Below are 25,489 nucleotides of genomic sequence, written 5' to 3' on the forward strand. Positions count from 1 at the left end.
ATTTTGAAATAGCATATGATTGTTGACCCCTCGTGATTGGTCGCGGGTCTCTGTCAAACTGAAAATATATTCAGAAATGGCAAGTAGAAAGTGTATGTTGTGAGTATGTTTTGCGTGGCTGTGATAATTATAACCTAAACCTACCTAGCCAGTGTCATTTCTATCCAAACATTCCCTAATGTAAATTCTGAAAATTCTTGGATGTAAGTTGCTGTAGGTACGTTCTTTTTGGGAAAATCTTGTGAGAAATTACTGGATGACAAGTGCGAAGTCAAATAATAAACGTTTTTATAAACTGAATATAGGTAGGTATGCCCCTTTAATTATTCTATTAATTGCTATCATGTTTTGGGCGTGAAAACAACGTTTCTTCTTTTACGACATTGGAAAACGATACACTATACCACGTGGCTGTTCAGATGTTTCATTTATTTTAATTTTCGACACAACCGTTAAAAATTACCGAAAAGCAGACGACTTATATTTAACTTATAAACTTATAATACTATTAATAAATAACAAGACATTTTATTACTTACCAGCAGCTTTAACAATTAACACCAAACCAACACTGAAACGACTGAAACTGTCAATCATCTGTCAACGCAGAACGCAGCGGAACGGACAAAACTGAATTATCGACCGAAAGAGCGTCGCGCGCCATCCTGGTCTAGATGGCGCTAACCATATTATCGTTTTTATTATAAAAATGTGTAATCACAAAATAAAAAAACCTCAAATTTAGTAAGTTGTGTAACAAAAACAAATTATACTTATAACGTTCACACCGTTACTACGAAACAATAATGACATTATTGGTTGCCTACCGTTGAATACAACAAACAATTTCTATAACGGGAAAAACGAGTTCTAGCGTATTTTTGAGGGATGTTTATAGACCATACCAACGCTCGAGCATCGGCCGTCTTCTGTTTAATGAAAACGCTCAAAAGTCAAAATGCGTTATTCGTTATTAAATTTAAACGCTGGACGATCGAGCGTAATAAATAAATTTAGATTCAATTGTTATGTACGCTATAATTAAATTCGGACAAAGACCTCATGAGCGTCCACACAGTGGACTAGTGCGTAGCATGCGAAGCAAATTTAATTTTTTTAATTAATAAGAAAATTAGCATAAACGTAATACATTCAATCCGAAACCGTTTGTATAAAATCCATTATAGGCGTGCTGATAAAACAGAACCGTGTTAGCCCAGAAGTTTAAGCGTCGCACTTTAAACATGTGCGCTCATTTGTTGCGTGTTCAAATCTTGATAAAGCGCAAAATCTTTTTCATAGCGATAGAATATATTCTAGTTGTAACAGGAGTTGGTGGGTGAATCACTCTCGCCCTCTGCGTTTACCCTTCACGCATCCCCTACTCCCGGGGATACCAACAGTTCGTTCTAGCGTCCCTTAGAGGACGGTGTCTAATCACACATTTTACTGTATTTCTACATAGTTAATAGATGTTTTAATTGTTAATTGTATGCTCTTCAACCCATACAACTCATCCTATCAAAAAGTAGAACGAAACACTGGCGCTCCAACTTGGGCTCGAAAAAGGATGTGTTGTGTTATCGCGAGGTGAAGCTTTTCTTATTGCCGCCATTATCCAGCAAGAGCACTTTTGGTCTTTCGGCTGAATCGGCATAGTGAGAAAGCAAGAGCGTGTGAGAAGAAATTTGGACAGGAAGCACTAAAAGGGATTATTGGTCTTCGGAAAAGCCAGCGATTGTGGTCCGGTGTGCACTACAAGAAAAGACGACGCCATTTTTGTAGGACTGTGTACCTTGGTACCGTTGTAGTACCGTTAACGAGGGAGTAGCGTTTGGATGCGCGCGCAGTCCATCCCGGTTTTCGGTGAGTCTAGTGACTTTCGTTTCGCCGCCATCTTATTAGTGTGCGCGCGCTTGTCTAGTGACTTTTGCCCTTGTAGGAATTTTAGCTGTCAAAATAGGTGGCGCTGAAGTTAGTGACTTTCCGACTGTCATTTCGTAAGCGGGAAATTTAAACTTTGAATGACAGATAGGCATCCGTACAATCTAAGAGGGAAAGGAGAACAGCTACCAGTAAAGATGACGACAAACTTGACCTTTACTCCAGAGCAGTTTTAACAGCTTTTGGCTAGCGTCAAAATTAGTTTAACCTCTGACACAGCATTGACAACAGGTACGACGGACGAAACGTCTAAAGGAAACTTTGCTGATTGCAAAACCAGGTTTTCCGGAACCAAAGGTGAATCTGTAGAAGCGTTTATTGACGCAATTCTGGTCTACAAGGATTGCGTAAATATTTCTGACGAAAATGCTTGGAAGGGATTTCCAATGCTACTTGATGGAGCAGCAACGACTTGGTGGCAAGGATGCAAATCGCTCTCCACAACATGGGAAGAAGCAATTGCCGCGCTCCAAAGGAGTTACGGCGAGCGAAAGCCGAACTACCGCATTTTCAAGGAGCTATTTTCAAGAGAACAGCGTGAAGGTGAGCCTACAGATGTTTTCTTGGGGCAAGCAAGAGCCTTGCTTTCAAAACTTTCAACGACTCCTGTGCTTCACGAAACGCACAGAATTGATATGGTCTACGGTCTCCTCCATAAAGGTCTCCGGAAGATGATACCGCGGGACAGTGTAGATTCTTTCGAGACTCTGATCTTGAAAGCCAGACAGATCGAGGATTTACAGAATGAAGATAAAGAAGGCCAAGAAGACGCCAGACGTGGTAGAACTAAATGCACGTACTGTAGAAACTACGGGCACACTCAAACGGAATGTAGGAAATTGAACACGAAGTCCCGAGAAACAACACAGGTGGGAAAACCGAGTACGACTACTGCACCGGCTCCCCCTGCATTGATATGCTATGGTTGCCACCAACCATGACATATTAGATCCCAATGTCCTAATAAAAAGCAAAAAGGCACTGGCATCAGCATGGACATACTGTCAGCCGACTTGGTAGGTGAGGCATGTAGAGCATTTTTACCAGTCTCAATCGCAGGCAAGGATGGTCTCGCGTTTGTGGACTCAGGGGCTAGGTGTAGTATGGCAGGACAAAAGCTTTATAAGCACTTAAAGCTGGTCGAAGCCCCATTTCGCACAGTGACCCAAGTCATGACAATGGCTGATGGAATCCCTATCAAGGTGGAAACCGAGGTTTTTGATGTTGAGATCGAATTGAACAATCGAAAAGTTCAAGTCTCACTAACTGCTGTACCAGAGCACATCCACAGCAAGACATTGCTGGGCATCGACTTTATTAGAATGGCAGACATCATTTTGGATCTCCCCAAAATGCAATGGCGGTTCCGAAACGATCCGGCCTGGTCTCCACTAGTTGACGAATCAAAAGTTGTTAGTGGTTTACCCGTCAACACGGTACACATTGAGCCACTGCGTCAAGATGAAGGAACGACTTTATCGGTGGAAGAGAAGATCAAGTTAGCGAAGCTGCTTGAACAAAACAAGAAAGTGTTCGAAAGAAATTCGGACCCCACTCCTTTCGCGGAACACCGCATTATACTGGCTGATGATCAACCAATAGCGACACCTCCATACAGATTGTCACCTCAGCGTCGTTCAATTTTGGAAAGTGAAATCCAGAAAATGATCGAGGAAGAAATCATCGAGGAGTGCGAATCACCTTTTGCGGCACCGGTAGTGATGGTTCCGAAGAAAGACGGTGGTTATCGTGTATGTGTAGACTATAGGAAGCTAAATAATGTTACAGTACCCGATCGGTATCCGTTACCGCGAATAGACGATGTTCTTCATTTTGCCCAACAGACATTTTTCATGAGTACTCTAGATCTAACAAGTGGGTTTTGGCAGGTTCCCGTGCGAGCTGAGGATCGCGACAAAACGGCGTTTGTAACCCCTTTTGGTTTGTATAGATATCTGAGAATGCCATTTGGGTTGCGAAATTCCCCGGCAACGTTCCAACGACTAATGGATCGGTTCAAAACAGGATTATCGGATGTCACCTTACTGGCCTACATGGGCTGTTTTGTCTGGTACTTTCGATAAACATTTAAATGATTTACAACGTGTGTTTGATAGACTGAAAACTTTTAAGTTAAGTGCCAATCGGCGGAAGTGTGTTTTCGGTTGCCCCGAAATAAAGTTCCTGGGCCACACCATTACCCAAGGTGGAATTTCTACAGACCCCGGAAAAGTGGCTGCCATATCCAAAATGGCACCCCCTAATAATGTCAAAGAATTAATGACCTTTTTGCAGACCTGTAGCTGGTTCAGGAGGTTCATTCCAAATTTCTCGGAGGTCGCACAGCCATTATCGGTTCTTACCAGGAAGAAAACTCAGTGGACATGGGGGACCGAACAGACACGAGCTTTTGAACAACTGAAACAAATGCTGACAACGGCTCCGATTCTTCGCCGGGCTGACCCAGAACTGCCATATGTTCTAAAAACCGACGCTAGCGCCTACGCGTTGGGAGCATGTTTACTCCAGGGGGAGGGTCCCGACGAACGTCCTGTAGAGTACGCGAGTCGGCTGCTTACAAAGGCAGAACAAAACTACACAACCACGGAGCGTGAAGCGCTTGCCATTGTGTTTGGTGTGCAAAAGTTCCGCGGTTACCTGGAGGGAGCGAGGGTTATTGTGGCTTCGGATCATCAGCCGTTGAAATGGCTAATGTCACTCAGGTCACCTTCTGGAAGGCTAGCTCGATGGGCCTTGTTGTTACAGTCTTTTGACCTGGGAGTTGACTATATTCCCGGACGAACCAACGTAATTGCAGATACACTAAGCCGACCTCCCGTATCAAACGGAATCGATGTTCGCGTGGTGGAAGTAAACTTGCCACAGGTCTCCGCCTCGAATCTCAGGGAAGAACAATTGAAGGACGAGACTGTAGCGAACATTATTAAGACTTTTGAAGATGGCAACGAGAAAGAGGCAACGCGTTGGGTTGACAGAGGCTATCTGCTGTCAGGCGGGATTTTGTACCGATATAGTCCCGACACGGAGGCTGAAGAACCGCAGCTGGTGGTTCCAGCTCAGATGACTAAAGACGTGCTTATGGTGTTTCACGACTCCCCCCTCGCTGGCCATCCGGGAGTCGATCGAACTATAGAGAAGATTCAACGACATTATTATTGGTCTTCCATGAGGCGTGATGTTCGCAAATATGTTCGCGGATGTGTAGAGTGTCAGCGGTACAAATGTAAAAACTCCAAGCCTGCTGGTCTGTTGCAAACTCCAGTGATGGCGCAACGGTTCGAGGTACTTGCTATGGACTTGTTCGGCCCTTTGCCACTTTCGGTGAGTGGGAAAAAATGGGTCTTTGCTGTGGAAGATGTGGCCACTAGGTGGATCGAGCTCTTCCCGCTGGAGAAGGCTACCGCCGAAATGTGCGCGAAGTGCTTAATCGACGAAGTAATTCTACGATATGGAACTCCGCGTAAAGTCATAAGTGACAATGGGACACAATTTGTTTCGGAGGTAATGCAGCAAGCGAGTTTCTGCCTGGGTTTCAAGCAAATTTTGACTCCTGTGTACCACCCTGCTGCAAACCCCGAGGAGCGACGAAATCGAGATATAAAAACGCAAATATCTATGTTGGTAGAAAGGAATCACACCCGCTGGTGTGAAGTCATTGCCTCTGTTCGGTTTGCGATGAACACCACTCTGCATTGTAGTCTGGGACACAGTCCCGCGTTTTTGTGTTATGGGCGCGAATTAAGAACACCATTTGAGGTCCACAATGATCTTCGGGCGGTGATAGAAAACGAGAATTTCGTGGCCGAGATCACACCCTACCTGAAATCTCTAACTAATAATTTACAGGATGCTCGTGAGGTCCATGAACAACAACAAGACAGGGCAAAGAAGTACGCCGACCAAAAAAGACGACCAAGTCCTGGGTATGAAGTTGGAGAAAAAGTCCTTGTCGACGTACACGCCTTGAGCAACGCGGCAGCTTCATTTACAAACAAGTTCGCCCCAAAACGAGATGGTCCATATCTCATTGTTGGAAAGTCAAGCCCGGTATCTTACACTGTAGCAGATCCCGCAAATCCAAACGTAGTGTTGGGTAGATACCACGTGTCAGCAATACGACCATTTGTCGAGGGCCTCGAGACGCCGTCTCCGGTCTTACCGTTGAGAAAACGAGGGCGACCAAGAAAAACCCTTCAACCAAACGTCGCGTTGTCTGACCCGATTGCCAAAGAGGCTGTGGCGGAAGTTCCAGGAACCTCTACGGAGTGCCCACGCCGCCGTCTACGGAACCCATGCACGGCCCCATGTTGTGTTTGAGGTCTTATTTTAGTTGGATCCCTCCTGGGGACAGAGTAAGGAATCCGAAGGGGGAGTGTAACAGGAGTTGGTGGGTGAATCACTCTCGCCCTCTGCGTTTACCCTTCACGCATCCCCTACTCCCGGGGATACCAAGAGTTCGTTCTAGCGTCCCTTAGAGGACGGTGTCTAATCACACATTTTACTGTATTTCTACATAGTTAATAGATGTTTTAATTGTTAATTGTATGCTCTTCAACCCATACAACTCATCCTATCAAAAAGTAGAACGAAACATATGTATTTATTTTTAATATAAAGTTAAAAAACATTGCCAAACGCAATGATATCGATGAGAGTTTAAAAAATTAAAGAACATAAACAACGAAGTTATATTGGTTTGTTAAATGTTAAATGAGAGTTAATTAGATGCCCCCGGTAATCGATGAATCTCGATTTTTTTGTGGATTTAGCTTTTCCGTGACTATCTTTGTTTCAAAGTATAACAAATAAGAAATCAAAGGCTACGGAAAAGCGAGGTCCATGGAAAAAGTGAGATTTACCGATTTCCGAGGGCCACCTAGTATTTTATAATTTATGTTACAAGAGCGTCAGTCATTATGCTAATTAAGCGATAATTTTAAAATGATTGTAGTTCGATTTCTTTACACTTAAATGCCGAATTTACGAAACCAACCCTCATTACAGGGTTGTTTGTACTCATTTTCTTTCCTTGAAAGGGTACTTCTAACTACCAACACAATGCTACTTGACTCACCCCTTCCGGAACACCCTTATTTAGTCAGGTCCGGGCTTAGCTCAACTGGGAAGTCACGGAATTGTCGCAACAAAACATATTGCCACCTGCCTTATCGGCCTTAATCATTTATTAATGAAATAACTTACCGGGGGAGTTTCGCCCCCTGCCCCATCGCTGGATAGCGGCTCGGATTACTGGCACTGACCCCATTTTCTGCAACGGCAGGACACCCATGTCCTTACTCCGACCCTGGAGAGTTACTCGAACGGGTGGTCGGCACCCACGTCTTGGCAGCATCTCGGCATCTTCTTTCTTCGAGTACGGTGAAATCTACCATCACCGTACCCACCCGCGTACTGGAAATCTACCATCCAATACGCCATCTGGAAATCTACCATCCAGAGCAATAATACCCGCGTTCTGGAAATTATCCCCATCCAGAACGCAACTTGGAAATTATCCCCATCCAAGTCACCATCTGGAAATCTACCATCCAGAGCACCTGGAAATCTACCATCCAGGTGCGACATGTAGCCCTGCGCCTTCTGGAAATCTACCATCCAGAACACTTCCTGGAAGTCAGCCATCCAGGCCGCCTGGAAATCTACCATCCAGACACTACATGCCCCTCTCACTCAGCGCATTCTGGAAATCTACCATCCAGAACACTTCCTGGAAATCAGCCATCCAGGCCCCGCACTCGCGCACCACACTTAACCTCCACCTTCTTCTCCTACGGTCAATTCTTCACTGCCTTAAGCCACACATTCTGACGTCATTCACCCCAACCCGGGGTGCGCACAAGTTACTGAGCCAATCCAAGGGCTCTTAATTACAACATTAATGACTCCCAGTTACGTCATCACCATTATTACAAATACCACATTTTTATCGTCTTACATGATTTCAAAATAGAATTAAATGCAATTGTTTTCACAACCTGTAGTAGGTATGTGACTGCTGAGGCTTATTCCAGCTCTATTTTGGTTTGTTCTAAGTTGGCAAAAAATAGGGTTAGCAGGGATACCTATAAAAAATGTACGCTTTAATTGGTTATTTGCAAAGTCATTTATAAACGCGCAATGCAAATTTTAATATTTACAATTCGCACTGACAAGAAAACCATTTGGTGGACCACCCACTGATGAAGTTTAAGTATACCTACATACCTATATGTATTTAAATTTTGCAGCTTAAAACTAAAATTTAGAGCAATTCTGGGGATGAGGATAAGAATAGTTATCGCATATATTATGTATGAGCCCGTCTCATTATGTACAGACAAAAATTTCAACTTTCAAGTTTGTAAGTTTGCATTAAATTTATTGGTCGAAAATACGTTTCTTTTGATTGTCGGAGAAAACCAAAGCTAACCTAAAGAAACCGTTATATTATAAAGATTGTAGCTCTTCTGGGAATTTCAACTTTGCAACCGTTTTCTACTTTTTTAGATATATTAAGCGTATTTCGCCGAATGTTTTCAATGATTTTCGCAACGTTCTTTTTCGTTCTTGGGTCCCTTGTCACCCACTATTTCCCCCACTAAAACAAAATTTGCTTTTTATTCCCACCAAGTTCAACCCCCACTAGAAATAGTACCAAAGTTGTAAGCTGGATATTCATTTGTGTTGTGAACTTTGGCAGTGACAACAGTGCAATCATGACTTGTAATTTTTACGATTACCAAAGCAGGGTACGTATAATTACTTAAATTATTTTGAACTATTGTAGTTATTAATCTTAACTGATTGCCTTTTATTTTGTTTTCTTAGTTTACTTGTCTCATGGTATTTAAATATTATTTAAATTATATTTTTTCACTCATAGATCAGGAACAACGATTTCGCGCATAGCAACCGTCACCGGTAACTAAGGCTTTCGAGCACTAGTGCGGGAACATGCACGCAAAAATTTTGCTATAGAAGCCATATAGAAAATATCGGTTACTACATATTTATAGAAACACGCATTGGGACCTTCTTCCCGTAATATTTATTTAAATAAGTTAACAAATTGCAAGAAAATTAATATTTTTTGAGAAAAATTCCATCAGCGCCATCTATTAGCAACTTAGTCATTGTTGCTCTTTTGTAAAAACATAACTTCAAAAAAACATTAACAAGTTTTATGATTTTAACAATTAATAAAATTAAGCTTTTGTGAAACGTTTTATTTTACAAATACTCAAGTAATCGATGTTGGTCATCAAGTAAGTATACTGAATACTTTTAATTTTTATTATTATAGATGTTTATGTTGAATGTGCAGTTGCTGCACGAAGCAAACGACACACCAGAAACTCCAGCAGTGTTTTCAGTTCTCACGGCGTTACTAATATTGTACGAATTGTTGGAATTGAATCTTACAGGTTCGGTGTCTGTCAAAGTGTCTGCTACTTCTATTTTATTTTTTAAAGAATCTTGGATATATCCCTCCGCGGAAGATTTCCAACCACCATGTCTTTTAACGGCTAGAAAGTCAAGTCCCTTGTTTGCTAATAAAGTAGCACTGCTCCTACAAAAACAATGGCCAGTATATTGATGAGGGTTTGGAAGTTCAAGATATTTGGCGATCAATGATGGAATTTTCCCAATGGTGTTTATACCAATAGGTAAATTTATACATTTTCCTGCACGATAAGTTAGAAATAATCTCCTGTTGCCAGTCACAACTTGTAGTCTTAATTTCACAAATTGCTTTATTATTTCGACCCATTCCCTTTTGGTTATGGCAAATTCCCGTTTAACCTTCAGGAATAGTAACCAAAATTATGTCATCTTTAAAGATAACATCACCAATCATCATCTTACAAATTTCTTCTCGGCGGCAGGCTCCAGAAATTCCCATAATCAAAATCGTCTAAAATATAAATGTTAAATTTTTGAATGTAAATTTCTGAATAAAGACAAACCACTCACTTTCATCAAAAACTATTCTTTGTTAGGGGCCTCTGTCAAAAATTTTGTAATATGTTCTCCTTCAAGTATTTGGGACTTTTTTGGAATGTGATGTTCCGTTTTCCTTTTAAGAAGGGCAAGCAATTTTGGATATTTCGAGATATCTACATCCTTCTTAATATTCAAGCAAGATCGTATCATGCTATAAATTGGCCACAATGTTTTTTTAGTAGAACCTATTTCTTCAAAATAGGCCACCAAGACGTTTTCAGAGTAATTTTTGATCTTTTTATCTTCGCACCATTTGACAAACTGAGAAAACGTACTCTCATATCTGGGGCGTGATTTTGTCGGCAATAAATTGTTTATTGCAGCAGTTGCCGCACTTTTCACTTCGGGTGGTGTACACTCGAATTCAAACTCTTCTTCCGAAGACATGGTACAAATCAATACAAATCTTTATTTTTAAACTTTTTGCTTGATAGAATTGACAACTGTCAACTGGAAAAGCAATTACCGACTTCAGCGACTTGATTTTTTATACCAACAAATGCTGGCGAAAATTTGTTACAAACTTCGTGCAAAAAATGTTATACAAGAGACGTGCGGGAATAATTTTGCCTGATTCGTGCGACATTCCTTCACTCGTGCGCGGGGCGCACTCGTGTTGAAAGAGTCGCATTTATCTGCAAAAATTGTATTCCCGCACTAATCATGTAAAATACTATTATTATTACACAATTGTTTCGAATTTTAGAATGTTTGGGCTAACTTCCAAGAGTTAGAGGCCGAATTTTTCCACTTTGGAGTGCAGCACCTCTATCCTAACATCGAAGAAGTCCGCCAAGATATATTCCAGATGCCTGAGTACTTCTCCCTGGCGCATTGCGTTGCGGAGGACCTCAGGATGGGGCGCGGTATAGCTGTAGACTTCCGGTAAAACGATAATTATAATTCTTTATCTTCATCATTATAACATCAACGTTTTAGGCTAAAATTCGGCAGAGTTGAAACTCTCAAACGGCAACGGCAACGAACGGGAGGTGTTGCTGTGTTGCGGTTTTCTATGCGCAATATTTTTTACCTCATCACTAAAAAATATTCGCATGGTAAACCTACATACTACACACTTTTCTGTTCGTTGCTCCGATTGAGAGATGTGGTCATATCCGAGCGCATTTCCCACTTGGCCATCCCGCTTATCGGATGCGGCCTAGACGGCCTTGAGTGGCCGAAAGTAAAGTTTATGATAAACTTTAAATTTCGTTCTACCAATCTACACATTGTGGTGTGCAGCCTGTAACACCGTAAGTTGATTTTTAAATGTTTTCAATTTTAATTTAAATTCTTATTTCAGATTCGGCCATCTCATAAATGAGCAGACATTATGATGTTGTGTCCAAGCTTCGAGGCTAGCTACGTAGGAATTAATGCGTGGTCACGGCGGCAAAACATTTTTATAATGTCTGCTTATTTATTTGTGCATTAGGCCTACTGGGGAAAGCACGTAAAAAAAAACGCGCCTAAAAAGCTGTACCTCTATGGTGGTGTGGAAATCAGCTGAACCTGTTTATTAATCTTTAACCATCTATTAGGAAATAGGTACGTCTCAACCGAGATATCGATGTGTTTACTAATTTTGGAAATTTGCGTGAGTTTCTACACTAATTAATGTGACATGTTATAAACTTCAGTTGCAAGACGCTCACAAAGCAAAGAATGTTAAATGTTAAAAGAAGCCGGTCCGCCATTTTGTATATGTTCGGTAGAGATGTATGTGCACCGGCTGAAATTTTATAATTCCCTATTATTAAAGTTCTTAAAAAAGATCATTTCACATTTGATTTTCATCCTCTAAAATATTGGCAGCATAAAATTCGTACTTTTATCCAGGATTTTGTACACAGGTGCAGATAGAGGCAATTGTCATAATTTTATGTAATTATAGATTTGACTTTATTGTCTTTCGTGTTATTCAAGGTTAACTTGAGCAAGCTGCATTCGCTGCAGGATAACCAATCGACGAACACTAAGAAATAGAAGTAGCCAATAGAATGACGGCAGATACGAAAATGCATTTCACGTATTGCTGGTTGTCTAGTCCGTCATGTTGTTAGTAGGTACATAATGTAAACTTCTTTATTATGTTTAAAGTTATTTTTCTTTATTATGTTTTGAAATTTCCCAATGTAACCTAGTGTATGCACAAAAGACCTTGGCTGGTCCCACCGCCTAACAAAAGCGAAAAAATTGTTTAAACACACAGGGCGAGATTACAACCCTCTGACGGCTGGTGGAGACAAACTTGATATGGGGGATTTATCAGTGAAGTTTTCTCTATTTTTTGAGTCTAATGCCATTGGGGTACATTTTCGATTTTTTACATTTTTAGAGGGTGAATTTAAACGGGGCGAGATTACAACCCTCTGACGGTTGGTGGAGACAAACTTGATATGGGAGATTTATCAGTGAATTTTTCTCTATTTTTTGGGTCTAATGCCATTGGGGTACATTTTCGACTTTTCACATTTTTAGAGGGTGAATTAAAATGGGGCGAGATTACAACCCTCTGACGGCTGGTGGAGACAAACTTGATATGGGAGATTTATCAGTGAATTTTTCTCTATTTTTTGAGTCTAATGCCATTGGGGTACATTTTCGATGTTTTACATTTTTACAGGGTGAATTAAAACGGGGCGAGATTACAACCCTCTGACGGCTGGTGGAGACAAACTTGATATGGGAGATTTATCAGTGAATTTTTCTCTATTTTTTGAGATGACTGCGACCGGGGTAGATGCTGGATTTTTACGATAACGGTGATGAAAAAGACGACATTTCAACCCTCTTTGATTATCCCTTTTCTGTATATTTTACACCAAAGTATTGATTGTCACAATGGGAGGTTATTATTCCAAAGTCAAATTGCCATAAATTTGAAAGAAAAGTAGCGAAAACATGAAAATACCCACGAAATTCCAATATTTGTCTGGTCTACTGTAAAAAAAGCCGAATGCACGTTGTGTTGCCTATGTTACGGCGCAACCAAAAAGCCAATCCCAAGCTAACTTCAACGACATAGTTTTGGATATCAGAAGGGGAAGTAAGAAAAATTTTAAAAGAGAATTTAGGTTGTTTTTGTTATATCACAATTAAATTTTGTTACAATATATGTAGTATAGTATAAAAAGTTAGAGACAAAATTTTAAACCACGGCCATTTAAACATTCACATTTCATGTGCATCAAAAGTTCAGTCTGCTCTGGATTGCCACTTTCCAGCCATTTCAAAATTTCGCTTACACTTTCGGAAAGATTCTTTCAAATCCGCCAAAGTTTTACAGCATTCCTTCACAAACATCTTTATGCTGTCTCAAGATTTCAACAAACATCCACAACTATTTTGAGAATTGATGTGAATTCAAATTGGAGCAAACGAAATAAGAATATTTCTGTATATTTGGCGTGACATTTTTAATTATGTATTATTATAATAAGTGAAATAACTGATAAATAAAATAATTGACTAGTTCTTTGAAATTTGTCAGATGAGTGACATCTGAAAACTCTAACCTTAAAAATGGCATGGTTACACTAGGAAAACAGTGGAACTAAAACGTTGGTTTCACAGTCGAAAAGTTACTAAAGTCACGTGAGTTAGTTTCGTATAATGAAAATACATACACATATTACATGCATGTTTCATAGTGTCATAGTTACTAATCAACAAACGACAGGGTTCTTGCCTAGTTACTACTATGGGAGTAGAAAAAATAAATTATTATTACACCAAAGTAACGACACGAACGTAAAATTAGTTTGTTTGCTTTATAATTATATAATTTGTTTTTGTAACACAACTACTAACTAAAATTGATTTTCTTATTTTGTGATATTAAAAAGGTACAGATTTTCTTATCTTACTTTGTTGTAATTAAGAGAATTGTTTATATTTAGTTATAATTTTCATTGAACATATAAATAATAGTTTGTTTTTTTTTCAACTTATTTTCTTACCATATCAAATATTATGTACCAACTAACATAAAGTCGTAAGTCCCGGTTTAATGAAATATTAAAAAATACTCAAGTAGAAATGTATAATTTAATCAAAGATTAAGGGCAAAAAAATGAGATTATTTTCCATTACAATTTACAGATTCTCAAACTACCTTAAAATCAGCGAAATGCACATAAAATAAAACAGGGTACATAACTAACAGAGAGAATGATTTTAACATTCATAGCTATCCTCTACAATTGTTTCTATGTTTGGTTCATCTTGCAGTGTTTTTTTCTCAAAATTTTCTAAATATCTGATGCTAACTTTACGATCATCAGAGAGATGAAGACCAATTAAAATTTTCTTTAAACCCTTTCTTTCATATCCTTCAAGTTCAAATGCTTCATAGTATTTTTTCCGTAAACACTGTTTTAGGGCCTTCTTTGCAGAATCTTGTTGATGCCGCTTTAGTTCAATTATAATTACTGCACATTTTGAAATAATAATTAAATCAAGCTTGGGTGAGCATCCCTTTTTGATTGCAAATTCTGAAAAGCAATCCAACTTCCCACAACTAGAAATTAACATCCAAAGGTCACAGTGAAAGTGAAAATGAGCTTTTGGTAATTCTCGGTCGGTATACAAATTTTCCACAGATTTTTTAAACGCAACATATTTCATAGGTTCATGCTTCTCTCCACTTCCTAAAGACATTAATGCATTCACAAATGACTTTTGTTGTTCTACAGTAAACAGGTTAGTTTTAAATTCTACCAAAGCCTCCTGAAGTTTGTCTGTAAATACTTGTTTCAATTCTAGATTCGGAATTTGTAATGTCCAATTCCCATCATTCTTGTCAATAACGTTAAAGTACCCACATTCTGTGAGAAACTGAAGAGCTAAGTCTACCTGCACTAGTTCGATACAATTCAAAATTGATTCACATAATGATTTCAGATTATAAATATCGTTCAACTCTATAGTTTTTGTTTTGATGGAAATTTTCTCATTGTCTCTAACGGCAGGAAACACCTTCTCCCGCATTTTTTCGAATTTAAATAGTTGGCAGATATATTTGGTTCCAACCGATTCAACCCAATAACTTTTTCGTACGAGATTCGGTAAATAATTGGTAATAGACACAGGATTAGAAATAGTTGTATCTTTGTCTCCCACTACAGTGTAATTGTTGTACCACATAGCAATTTCATCAAGAGCTTTTTCTCTTTGACTTTCTTCTTTGACACAGTTGTTAACTAAAGCGTTTACTTCTTCCCTAGTAAATCCAAAGTATTTATAATAACCATAATCATTGTCCAAGAATGTTCTACGTTTCACATTGTTAGCTCCTAATGAAATCATACCACCTAATGCAGTGACAGAAAAAATTATTACTCGTTGAACAAATTGTGCTGATATCTCATCTTTACATAAAAGACGCATTAGTTGTTGTATTAAACCTATGATCTGTTGGTCTGAGTTTTCACTAAATAACATATTCATAAAAGGTGCGTCGAACTCGTCAATCAATATAATAATGTTCTTATGGGTTTGTTTTGTTTGATAGTGGACCGACAAAACCTCGATCAAATATTCAAAAGCCCTTTTTATGTATGATTGTGCTGTGTTACGATCTATTGCCTTGTTCCAATGATCATCATCATCGGCACATTTCAAATAGCGCAAGAAACGTTCAATATCCAGTCTTCCCATATTGTTACTTGACCAGCTGAATTTTTCACCATCTTCGTGAATTAAACATGTTTCATATTTTCTAAACTGCTTCATTATCATATCTCTAAGACTCTCCAAAAATTCGCTATATGACGTTACTATTAATTGTGCAAAATCAAGAAAAATTACTGGATGCTGTCCGCAATGCTTGCGAAAAAATCTTTTACTTTCACAATCATGATCCTCTATGCATTCTTGAGTGCATTTGTAAATTCTGAGATCCTGGAAAAGTTTATATTTCTCCAACTTTTGTTGTTCACTGCTGACAATTTCAAAAAACTTCTGCAGCTGTTTGCAAGCCATAGTCTTGCCAAATCTGGGCGGCGCAGTGAGAAGTATTCTATGTGAATCCTTCATAACGCATTTAATAAACATAGACTTGTCCACAAAAGTCGATGACCAACGAAGAACTTCAAAAACCAAGTCAGGATCCTGAAAAGACATAACAAATTGTAATTTCCATGAATTCCTATTTGAACATAAAACAAATTGTACATTTGTTCGAAGCAAGTTACTTACGTATTCACTTTCATTTGAGCCTCCGCAAGTGTCCAAAGATGTTACATCATCCAGTAAATTTAATCCAAGTAATTCCTATAACAAAAGTGTAATACCATGTTACCGTGTGATACAATAATATGTCTGGTCTTACTTGGTCTAAATCGACAGGTTTACTTTCGACTTTTTTGCGCTTTGATGAGGATGAGGAGCCCTCCATCAGATCTACCTGAAAAAAATTTTATATTCAACGAATTTTTTTATCTGTAATCTGTATGAGTAAAAAAATATTAACAAAGTTCCGTTCAAAATGATTTAAAAAGATTCAAAAAAAATTTTTAACAATAAATAAAAAAATGACCAATACTAAAGAGAACAAAATTGTAGCAGAATATTATACACCATTAAAAACAAGACAACCATCTGAACTCCCAACAATTTAAAAACAGTTACAAATCTTTTACCCAAGATAAAAAAATAAATATACCAAAAAATATCAATGAAGTAACTCAAATAAGAAATCGTAATTTTGCCATTGAATATCTCAATTCGACTGTAAATAAAAAACTAACAAAGACAGAATTTTGCAAATCTAAAAATATTTCTAGAAATTCCCTAAATATGGGACTAAATTCAGTTGGAATTAAGATTGCATGTAAAACGAGAACAAAAGAGAACAAATCGGAACAATTGGGAACAAAAGAGAGAAAAAATAAAATAAAAAATAAAAAAATATTCGATAATGTAGAACATAAAGCAGGTAGTCGTAAAAATATAAGTTTAGATGAAGAAGCACATAAATTAATTAGTAAATCTTTAGAAACTTTTCAATCATAAATGGACAAACTAGTTTCATACATTCCCAACGATGAGAAAGAAAAATGGAAAAAAGATTTAAAACCTATTATTACTGAAATAGACAGATTAGAAGATGGAGCAAAAATAGTCGGTTTCAAACAAGAAGTAGTAGATAAATATATTGCAAGAAAAACAGCTAATTTATTCCTTGAACAATTAATTATGACAGACTGTGAACTAGAATCCGCTAATAATAAAATCGATGAATTGGAATATAAATTAGACAACTACAATAATTATGATCCTAAGAAATTAGCAGAATTAAGAAACAAAACAGTAGTAATACCATCAAACATCGATGATGTAAAGAAAAGAACTCTCAAAATATTTGAAAGACATACTAAAAATATGAGAGCAATAAATGAAAAAACTCAAAAATTGTAAATTAAATGGAAAGTACAAGAATTTAAATATATTCAATGAAGAATATCCAAAATTCAGAAAAAAGTCTTATTCAACAAGTTAATAAATTAAAAATTATTATTTTTATTCTTGCGTTTATTATCGTAATTGTTATTATTGTTTTCTTAATTTATTACTTCAACGCTAATAAAAAATAGTTCAACAGTGTCCATGAACGTACCTATGATGATACTAATACGTGTCCATAAGCTAATGTATCTGTAGAATTAGGTAAAAGATATCTTTTATCATCTTTCCAACTTGGAGACTTTTTCTTTACTTCTTCAGTAAAAATATCATGTTTATGACTCCTAATCACTCTCTGTCTATGGAAGTATTCAGTTTGATTGAATAAGCAATTTTTGTAATCTTCAAAACTTATTTCTTTCTTCAATACTGCTTTCTTGATACCTTTTAATTTTTTTGAAACACACGTTTCAATTCTGTAACTGTACATTTTTGACCTTAAACCTATGTATTCTAATATCTTAATACCATTCAATTCATCTTTGAATTTCCCTATTACTTTCTTATTTTTATCAGAATATAATGGATGGTCCTTTGGATAATCAGATGTATCAAAATAGTCGGGTTTGTTTTTCATAAATTCATAGAAATCAGCCATTTTAATCTCATATATGAAACTGTCGGTATCTCCATAAAGTTTTATTTTTTCATTAAATTCTTTTTTAATTACATTGTAATGGAAGTTATACATTAATAATTTCGATAAATCTAATACGGCTTGCCCAATGTAAATTGGTTTATTAAACAATACTTTGGTTTTATATTTGTGAACTGCTGCCAGGTGTTTGCTAAATATAGTTCTGTGTTTAAAATTAGGTTTGTTTATCGCTTTTTGTAATTTTTCTTCATCACAATATAATTTAATATTTTGTTGGTTTCTAACAGATTGCATAGACTTACCATATGGTGCATTAACCATTAGTTTCCAGAAATCTTTTTCAAAATCATTTTTCGCCTTCTGTCTTTGTTCAGTATTAAATTTTACATTATACCTCTGTGAACCTTTGTTATTCTAATACCTAAACTTTTGTAAAGTTTTAATGTTTTGTAATGAATTATATAATTTTTCTTATCATAGAAATGACAAAGTAGTTTTTCTACTTTTCCGCCCGGGGGAATTCTATTTTCCGGAGCCAAAGGCAAGTCATTGAATTTGTTATGAATAGCCAAGTCTACAGGGAATGCTAAATCAACTTCTAAAACATAACCGGTATCACTATCTGATAACAGTATACCATCAACATTTTTAATTTCATCACAAGTCAACCATTTAAAGTTTTTTTCTGGTAATCTCTGAGATAAAGCCCATCCATATAGATTATTAGCATCTATATAGATAATCTGAGTATTTTCATCTGCCTGCGAATACCTGTTACTACACTGTGAAATACCTCCTCTAATTCCGTTTTCAAAAAACAAATACATTTCATAATCAGTTAATAATTCCAACTTCACTGAAGTATATTTGAGCATACAGTCCCAAGCTAACCCCGGAGTTGTATAATACCAAACAGGATCCAGTCCATAACTCTTTTCTAAACATAAATCTCTAAAATTTTCAAATACATCAGTTAATAGCAAAACATCTAGTTTTAAGTATAAATCATGCCATTCACCCAAGTTTTCAATTTTAAAATATTTCCATACTTTCACTGCATGTTTGAATTCTTCTTGAGAAATTCCTTCTTTTGTGAGCGAAGAATAAAATTTATCTATTGATGGAAGTTTTGTTTCAGAAAATTCCTTTTCTAATTATCTTGCTTTTTTCTTTCCTAAATAACACATCTAATTCATGATTTGAAAAGTATTTAATTATTTCTCTCAACTGACTTGATTCCAGATTAGATGACAAATTGTCTAGGCTACTTGCTAAAAATCTAAATGAATCGATAAATCTCAGTTCGATATATCCATTATCATCCATTCTTAAAATTTTACTGAAAGAAATATATTTCTCTTCGTTATTAGGTATTAATTTCAATTGACTTTTATCTTCTCCTAGATTTTTTATAAACAAATGACAATCGTAAGCGCTTAAATTATGAAACAAAATTGGAATAAACAATGGTTGTCTATATTTCAAATTGCATTTTCTACAAGCAGCTCCTCTATATTTTCCAGTGTAGTGATCATGATCTCTTACTTTTGGGTTTTCTATAGAAAAAAGATAACAAATTTTTGTTTTTTTATATTCTTCTAGTTCGATATCTTTTATGGGTTTATTTTCTTTTAATAACTTGTATATTGTTCTGGCATATTCAGTTATTCTTTTTATAAAACATTTATCACTTTCCTCTCCTCTGCAAATTTCCAATGGGTTACCAATATTATTATAAGCACTCTTAATGTATAATCCATAACCACAGGGAATATGAAATTGTGTTTTATGAGTATATGATGATTCAGGATTTGGTTCGCATGTATGAATAGGTTTCAGAATAGATTCAAAATCAGAATAAATTACATACGGATGTCTTAACATTCTTTGAATATTTTTAAATTTTAATATATTATCTTCAGGCATGTTCGGAACACATGGTTCATTACTAAAGCACACATTTTGATGTTTCTTTAAAGCATCTTCAGTTCTAGCGGAGTAGTTCTTCTACAGAAATGTTTTTTGTTTCTATTTACTTCCAACTGATCATTCAACAATCGACTCAAATTCTTGATACAACAATAATGATTTTTGTCTTTATTTCCAAAGTATAGTAAGTCGATATTCATTTCATATATTTGCTTATTATTATGATACAAAGGATAAAATATTTGTTCTTCGTAACTAAACACGGTAACATTAATTTTATTATAAGATAATAAAGATATATAATAAGAAAGCATGGCAAACATAAAAATTTGAATTGGAGCATTTGAAAAACCATAATTTAAAACTGAGAGATTTATTATACATGGGATTGGTATATGAAGCGTAGTAATTATTTTGAAACAGCTATAACACAGGAAGATAAATATAATCACTCAGTAACTGACAGTGTTGCCAACCGTGGGAATTTTTTTGGCTTATTTAGCTGAATTTCATACAAAATATATTCGTTTAAAGATGATTTTCAATAAAAAATTCCCTCGGTTGACAACACTGTCAGTAATTTAAAATAAATTAAATGATTGTCATTAATAATACTATTATTTGTTGTAATATTGGGTTACACGAGAGAGATAAAGGACGCGATTTTAAGAATTTTTCAAAACATAACGAAATTACATGTGAAGAAATAGAGTAGATGGAATGAATGAATATACAGGGTGTTCAAAAAATAGCGGACCAACTGATAAGAACGTCAAACTCTAAGACGCTGTGAATTGGAAATGCTGTTTAAAATTTTTATTTGAAGCTTTGTAAGGGAGCAAAATAACTTTAAATCTTGCGAAAAACGGCAACAGTGTTCAATTCTTTCGGTAATTATTAGGAGTATAATTTTGAGACCAGAGCAACACTTTGGTAGTTACAATTATTAATAAATCATGTAATTGGTTACTATGGTTTGCAATTAATTTTGATAACACTTGACCAGTAAAAGTCACAAAGCAGATCAAGAACCATTTGTTCTCTTCTTGGTGTGCGAATAGTCCTGGGTCCTCCATGATCCTGATAAATTTGGTTCCAATCGGCCCGTCTCACGTACCTGTTGATAAACTCGTTGAAAAGTATTCTTGGAGGGAATTTGCCAGTTAGGAAATTCACAAGCCTTACTGCCCCTTACTGCTTCTCGACTGTTTCCATCACGTGTCGGTATATTCAGCAAAATTATACATCATTAGAGAAATAAATTCCTCTAGTTTGTGACACCTAAAAAATGTTTGACTTTTCTAAAAAAATGGTCATTGTCGGGCACTAGGCAACAATTAATTACTGAATTCTTGAAGTGAAATGTTGCCAGATTCATTTTGCGCTTTTGAGCTTAATTTTAAAAGTGCAAAATAACGTTTTGCATCAACATTTAAGGCATTTAAGGCATTTAGGTATGTAAATACCACCCAAAACATGAACTCTAGTAGAATTTTGTAAACCTTGAGTTCATTATACGGAAAAATTTGTGCCATAATTAGCGCCCCTTTAAGTGGCTGTAGATTTCCAACGAAGCACTTAATAATTGAAAAAACTTAATTTAGCTACTAGTTATTATCTGAAGATTCACGCAGTGAATAGTTGGTCCGCCATTTTTTGAACACCCTGTATACAAAATGATTAAAAATTTTAAAGAATTAATAATGATGTTGAATAACAATAAGGCAAAAAAAGTTATGAAATATTATTTTAATTAAAAGAGTTGGTAGATAAATAGGAAAATTACGGTAACGAATATAATCTTTTAAAGCAATATAAAATATTAAACCAGTTTGAGTTTATAAATACAAATAACTAGTCCTATAAAATTAATTTGAGTACGTGGTTTACCGATCTATGGTTTCCGTTATTCAAAAGAAAAATATAATAATAACAAATGATCTTTTATGCTTTATACAATATGGAATTTCAGTGGAGGATAGCTATCTCCCACTGAATTTACACGATATTAAGAAAGATTTAAAGAAAATTTTAGGAAATTATAAAATACAATACCAAATAATAAATTATGATAATATTAAAAATGAATTATCATATTATAAAGAAAATAATAACAAAAGATATTATATGTATAGGTTTCACCAAATAATTTAAAAAAAAACAATAAGGATTTTATTGGGTGTTCGTAATTTTAAATCTCTAATTATACAGGATGTCCCAGAACTCGCGCAGGACTCGTTAACCACTGATTATGTATAGCTACTTGTATATGAATTAGCAAAAAAAAAAAATTTTAAGTCATTAGATTTTGAATTAGAGCAATTTGAAGTTGACCAATCACAAACTTTCAACTAATTGTACTTGAACTACACTTTACTTGTTACTTAGTAATATCAAAACTGCCGGAAAAATACATAAGAAGAATTTTAATTTGGTCCACTGTAAAACAAAACTTCAGTCGTCACTTTTTTATTAAACTGTCATTATTGGCTTTATTGTGTGAGTGTTTGTCTGTAATAAAAGCATGTTCACTTCCGAAGAATACACGGAAATGCCAATTATCTATGGCGAAAGTGGCAGAAATTTTGAGGAAGCAACCAGAATATACCGTGAGCGGTTTCCAAACCGCCAGCATCCTACCGCTAATGTATTTTCAAGACTAGTGAATAGAGCTAGAACCAGTGGATCATTAGTGCCGGAACGGAAAGGTGTTGGTGGTGTGGATCGAACGGTCCGAAATCCTGAAACTGAAGCAGCTGTATTGGAAGCCTTTAATGAAGACGGCACCAGAAGTGTTAGAAATGTGGCAAGTGTAATGGCCATTTCTAAAAGCACGGTCCAAAAAATTTTAAAAGATAATCAAATGCATGCCTTTCATTATACAAAGACACATCACCTCCTACCAGAAGATTATGCACCACGAGTGACTTTTTGCACCTGGTTATTGGAACAACATGAACTGCATTCAAATTTTGTTTCCAAAATTTTATTTTCGGATGAATCACTATTTTGTCGACAAGGAACATTTAATAGTCACAACTTTCATATTTGGAGTAACGAAAATCCGCATGCCGTCTTTGTAAATAATTACCAGCACCGATTTAGTATAAATCTTTGGGCCGGAATTCTTGGTGACTCTTTGGTAAATAACTAAATTGTATTGTCTGTTGCTAACAAAAAAAATTTACAGATTGGACCTTTCGAATTTCCGCCTCGTTTGAATGGAAATATTTATTGTAATTTTTTACAAGAAAATTTACCAGACTTGTTAGATAATGTGCCGTTAAGGCGCGATTCCACTTGCTTGGTCTAGCCCAGACCAGACCAGACATCCAAGATTTTGAGAGACGTTTTTATAACTTTTCAGTCCCTTTCTGCGTAGTCAGAGGTGCAATTGCATCTTAATGTTTTATTTTATGTTTTAAACACAGAAAGGGGCTGAAGAATTATAAAAACGTCTCTCAAATCTTGGATGTCTGGTCTGGTCTGGGCTAGACCAAGCAAGTGGAATCGCGCCTTAAGATACGTTAGCAAATCACTGGTATCAGCAAGATGGAGCACCAATCCATTTTGCTCTTAATGTTAGGGAATTTTTAAATGAACAATATCCTAATCGCTGGATAGGGCGCGGAGGTCCAATATCTTGGCCCGCCAGATCCCCGGACCTCACGCCTTTAGATTTTTTTTGTGGGGTCACGTTAAAAACTGTGTTTACCGTGTGCCAGTGGAAAATGTGGATATTTTGCGACATAGAATTCAACAGGCGATGGCTGAAGTAACACCACAAATGTTGACAAATGCCAGGAACAATTTATTAAGAAGAGCAAGGCTTTGTATTGAAGTTGGTGGTGGTCACTTCGAACACTTGTTATAAAATTTAGTTAGTTTAGTTAGTTTAATTTAATTTCGATTCCTTTCTTTTGGTTTAGTTAAGTTTAGTTGCTTTTAGGTTAAATGTCATTGTGACAGAACACACCAAAGTTGATCAAACAAGTTATGGATATTTTTTCTCAACAATTCGGATAAATGTTTCTAAGCAAACGCACTTATTTTTTGAAAATACCTTTTGAGAAAGAGATTTGATTGGTTAAAGTAAAACCCTTTTTATTTGAATACTACACATTATTTTACTCTTTTTCTTGTGCAGTCCGTTTCAAATTTAACATCGGCATCCGCTGTTAACGGGTCCTGCGCGAGTTCTGGGACACCCTGTATAAAAATTATTAAATACAAATACAAAAACAGCTCAAGAAATTAGAGAATACTATAATATTACTTTGGAAGAAATATTTTATTCATATTTGGAATACACTAAAGACTTTTATTTGAATATAGAAAAATCACTCCATAAAGAGAATCAGATAAAGCAAATTGAAACGATAATCTGAAATTAAGAGAGATTGTCATGTTTTTTAATCCGCATAAATCTAAGTGTGGGAAAGACATGTTTTCATGATAATTTAATCGATGATGACAACGTAAACAGATAACTCATCTTTTGATAACACAGGTTTACAAAAATTTACAAAAATTTTTGGACTGCAGATGTAAGGATCATTTTTAATGTATTTTGACACGCTGAATTCAAATCTGTGCTCAGTTTTTCTCCATCAAGTCTAGATTTTGAAATAGCATATGATTGTTGACCCCTCGTGATTGGTCGCGGGTCTCTGTCAAACTGAAAATATATTCAGAAATGGCAAGTAGAAAGTGTATGTTGTGAGTATGTTTTGCGTGGCTGTGATAATTATAACCTAAACCTACCTAGCCAGTGTCATTTCTATCCAAACATTCCCTAATGTAAATTCTGAAAATTCTTGGATGTAAGTTGCTGTAGGTACGTTCTTTTTGGGAAAATCTTGTGAGAAATTACTGGATGACAAGTGCGAAGTCAAATAATAAACGTTTAATTATTCTATTAATTGCTATCATGTTTTGGGCGTGAAAACAACGTTTCTTCTTTTACGACATTGGAAAACGATACACTATACCACGTGGCTGTTCAGATGTTTCATTTATTTTAATTTTCGACACAACCGTTAAAAATTACCGAAAAGCAGACGACTTATATTTAACTTATAAACTTATAATACTATTAATAAATAACAAGACATTTTATTACTTACCAGCAGCTTTAACAATTAACACCAAACCAACACTGAAACGACTGAAACTGTCAATCATCTGTCAACGCAGAACGCAGCGGAACGGACAAAACTGAATTATCGACCGAAAGAGCGTCGCGCGCCATCCTGGTCTAGATGGCGCTAACCATATTATCGTTTTTATTATAAAAATGTGTAATCACAAAATAAAAAAACCTCAAATTTAGTAAGTTGTGTAACAAAAACAAATTATACTTATAACGTTCACACCGTTACTACGAAACAATAATGACATTATTGGTTGCCTACCGTTGAATACAACAAACAATTTCTATAGCGGGAAAAACGAGTTCTAGCGTATTTTTGAGGGATGTTTATAGACCATACCAACGCTCGAGCATCGGCCGTCTTCTGTTTA

At 36.1% G+C, this 25,489-nt stretch overlaps 3 protein-coding genes across 5 annotated transcripts; 2 read left to right on the forward strand and 1 right to left on the reverse strand.

The window, feature by feature from the left end:
* Positions 1-2,024: 2,024 nt before the first annotated feature.
* LOC148173791 (activity-regulated cytoskeleton associated protein 1-like) lies at positions 2,025-2,885 on the forward strand. The gene is made up of 2 exons (XM_088035629.1): positions 2,025-2,075; positions 2,124-2,885. Exons 1-2 carry the CDS (start codon positions 2,025-2,027, stop codon positions 2,883-2,885), a joined length of 813 nt encoding a protein of 270 aa, XP_087891755.1.
* Positions 2,886-9,546: 6,661 nt separating this feature from the next.
* LOC148173792 (ADP-ribose glycohydrolase OARD1-like) lies at positions 9,547-11,229 on the forward strand. The gene is made up of 4 exons (XM_088035632.1): positions 9,547-9,567; positions 10,676-10,854; positions 10,909-11,155; positions 11,215-11,229. Exons 1-4 carry the CDS (start codon positions 9,547-9,549, stop codon positions 11,227-11,229), a joined length of 462 nt encoding a protein of 153 aa, XP_087891758.1.
* A 2,779-nt stretch (positions 11,230-14,008) lies between these two features.
* LOC148173793 (uncharacterized) lies at positions 14,009-25,207 on the reverse strand. Of its 3 annotated transcripts, XM_088035591.1 has the most exons (5): positions 25,093-25,207; positions 22,607-22,713; positions 16,307-16,381; positions 16,174-16,248; positions 14,009-16,086 (listed from the first exon to the last, which is right to left on the reverse strand). In XM_088035591.1, the coding sequence occupies exons 1-5, from the start codon at positions 25,148-25,150 to the stop codon at positions 14,152-14,154; spliced, it is 2,250 nt and encodes a 749-aa protein (XP_087891717.1). In that variant the 5' UTR covers positions 25,151-25,207; the 3' UTR covers positions 14,009-14,151. The 3 variants fall into 3 exon arrangements, with proteins under 3 accessions (XP_087891717.1, XP_087891719.1, XP_087891718.1); XM_088035593.1 differs by lacking the exon at positions 22,607-22,713 and having other exon boundaries at positions 25,093-25,157; XM_088035592.1 differs by lacking the exon at positions 25,093-25,207 and having other exon boundaries at positions 22,575-22,616.
* Between the last annotated feature and the right edge of the window lie 282 nt (positions 25,208-25,489).

This window comes from Gnatocerus cornutus, chromosome 5 (genome assembly GCF_029298725.1).
Source record: "Gnatocerus cornutus isolate USDA-ARS CGAHR chromosome 5, icGnaCorn1.1, whole genome shotgun sequence".
In the NCBI taxonomy this organism is placed as follows: domain Eukaryota; kingdom Metazoa; phylum Arthropoda; class Insecta; order Coleoptera; family Tenebrionidae; genus Gnatocerus; species Gnatocerus cornutus.

Bases quoted from the DNA above. Each gene is read 5' to 3' on its own strand.
- LOC148173791 (XM_088035629.1), top strand. From the start codon at position 2,025: ATGACAGATAGGCATCCGTACAATCTAAGAGGGAAAGGAGAACAGCTA. The intron at 2,076-2,123 runs GTAAAGATGACG...CAGTTTTAACAG, and splicing joins GGAAAGGAGAACAGCTACCA to CTTTTGGCTAGCGTCAAAAT.
- LOC148173792 (XM_088035632.1), top strand. From the start codon at position 9,547: ATGGCCAGTATATTGATGAGG. The intron at 9,568-10,675 runs GTTTGGAAGTTC...TTCGAATTTTAG, and splicing joins TGGCCAGTATATTGATGAGG to AATGTTTGGGCTAACTTCCA. The intron at 10,855-10,908 runs GTAAAACGATAA...TCAACGTTTTAG, and splicing joins GGTATAGCTGTAGACTTCCG to GCTAAAATTCGGCAGAGTTG.
- LOC148173793 (XM_088035591.1), bottom strand. From the start codon at position 25,150: ATGATTGACAGTTTCAGTCGTTTCAGTGTTGGTTTGGTGTTAATTGTT. The intron at 22,714-25,092 runs GTAAGTAATAAA...CAGCTGCTTCAG, and splicing joins GTTAATTGTTAAAGCTGCTG to TTTCAGGATTTCGGACCGTT. The intron at 16,087-16,173 runs GTAAGTAACTTG...ATGTCTTTTCAG, and splicing joins GCTCAAATGAAAGTGAATAC to GATCCTGACTTGGTTTTTGA.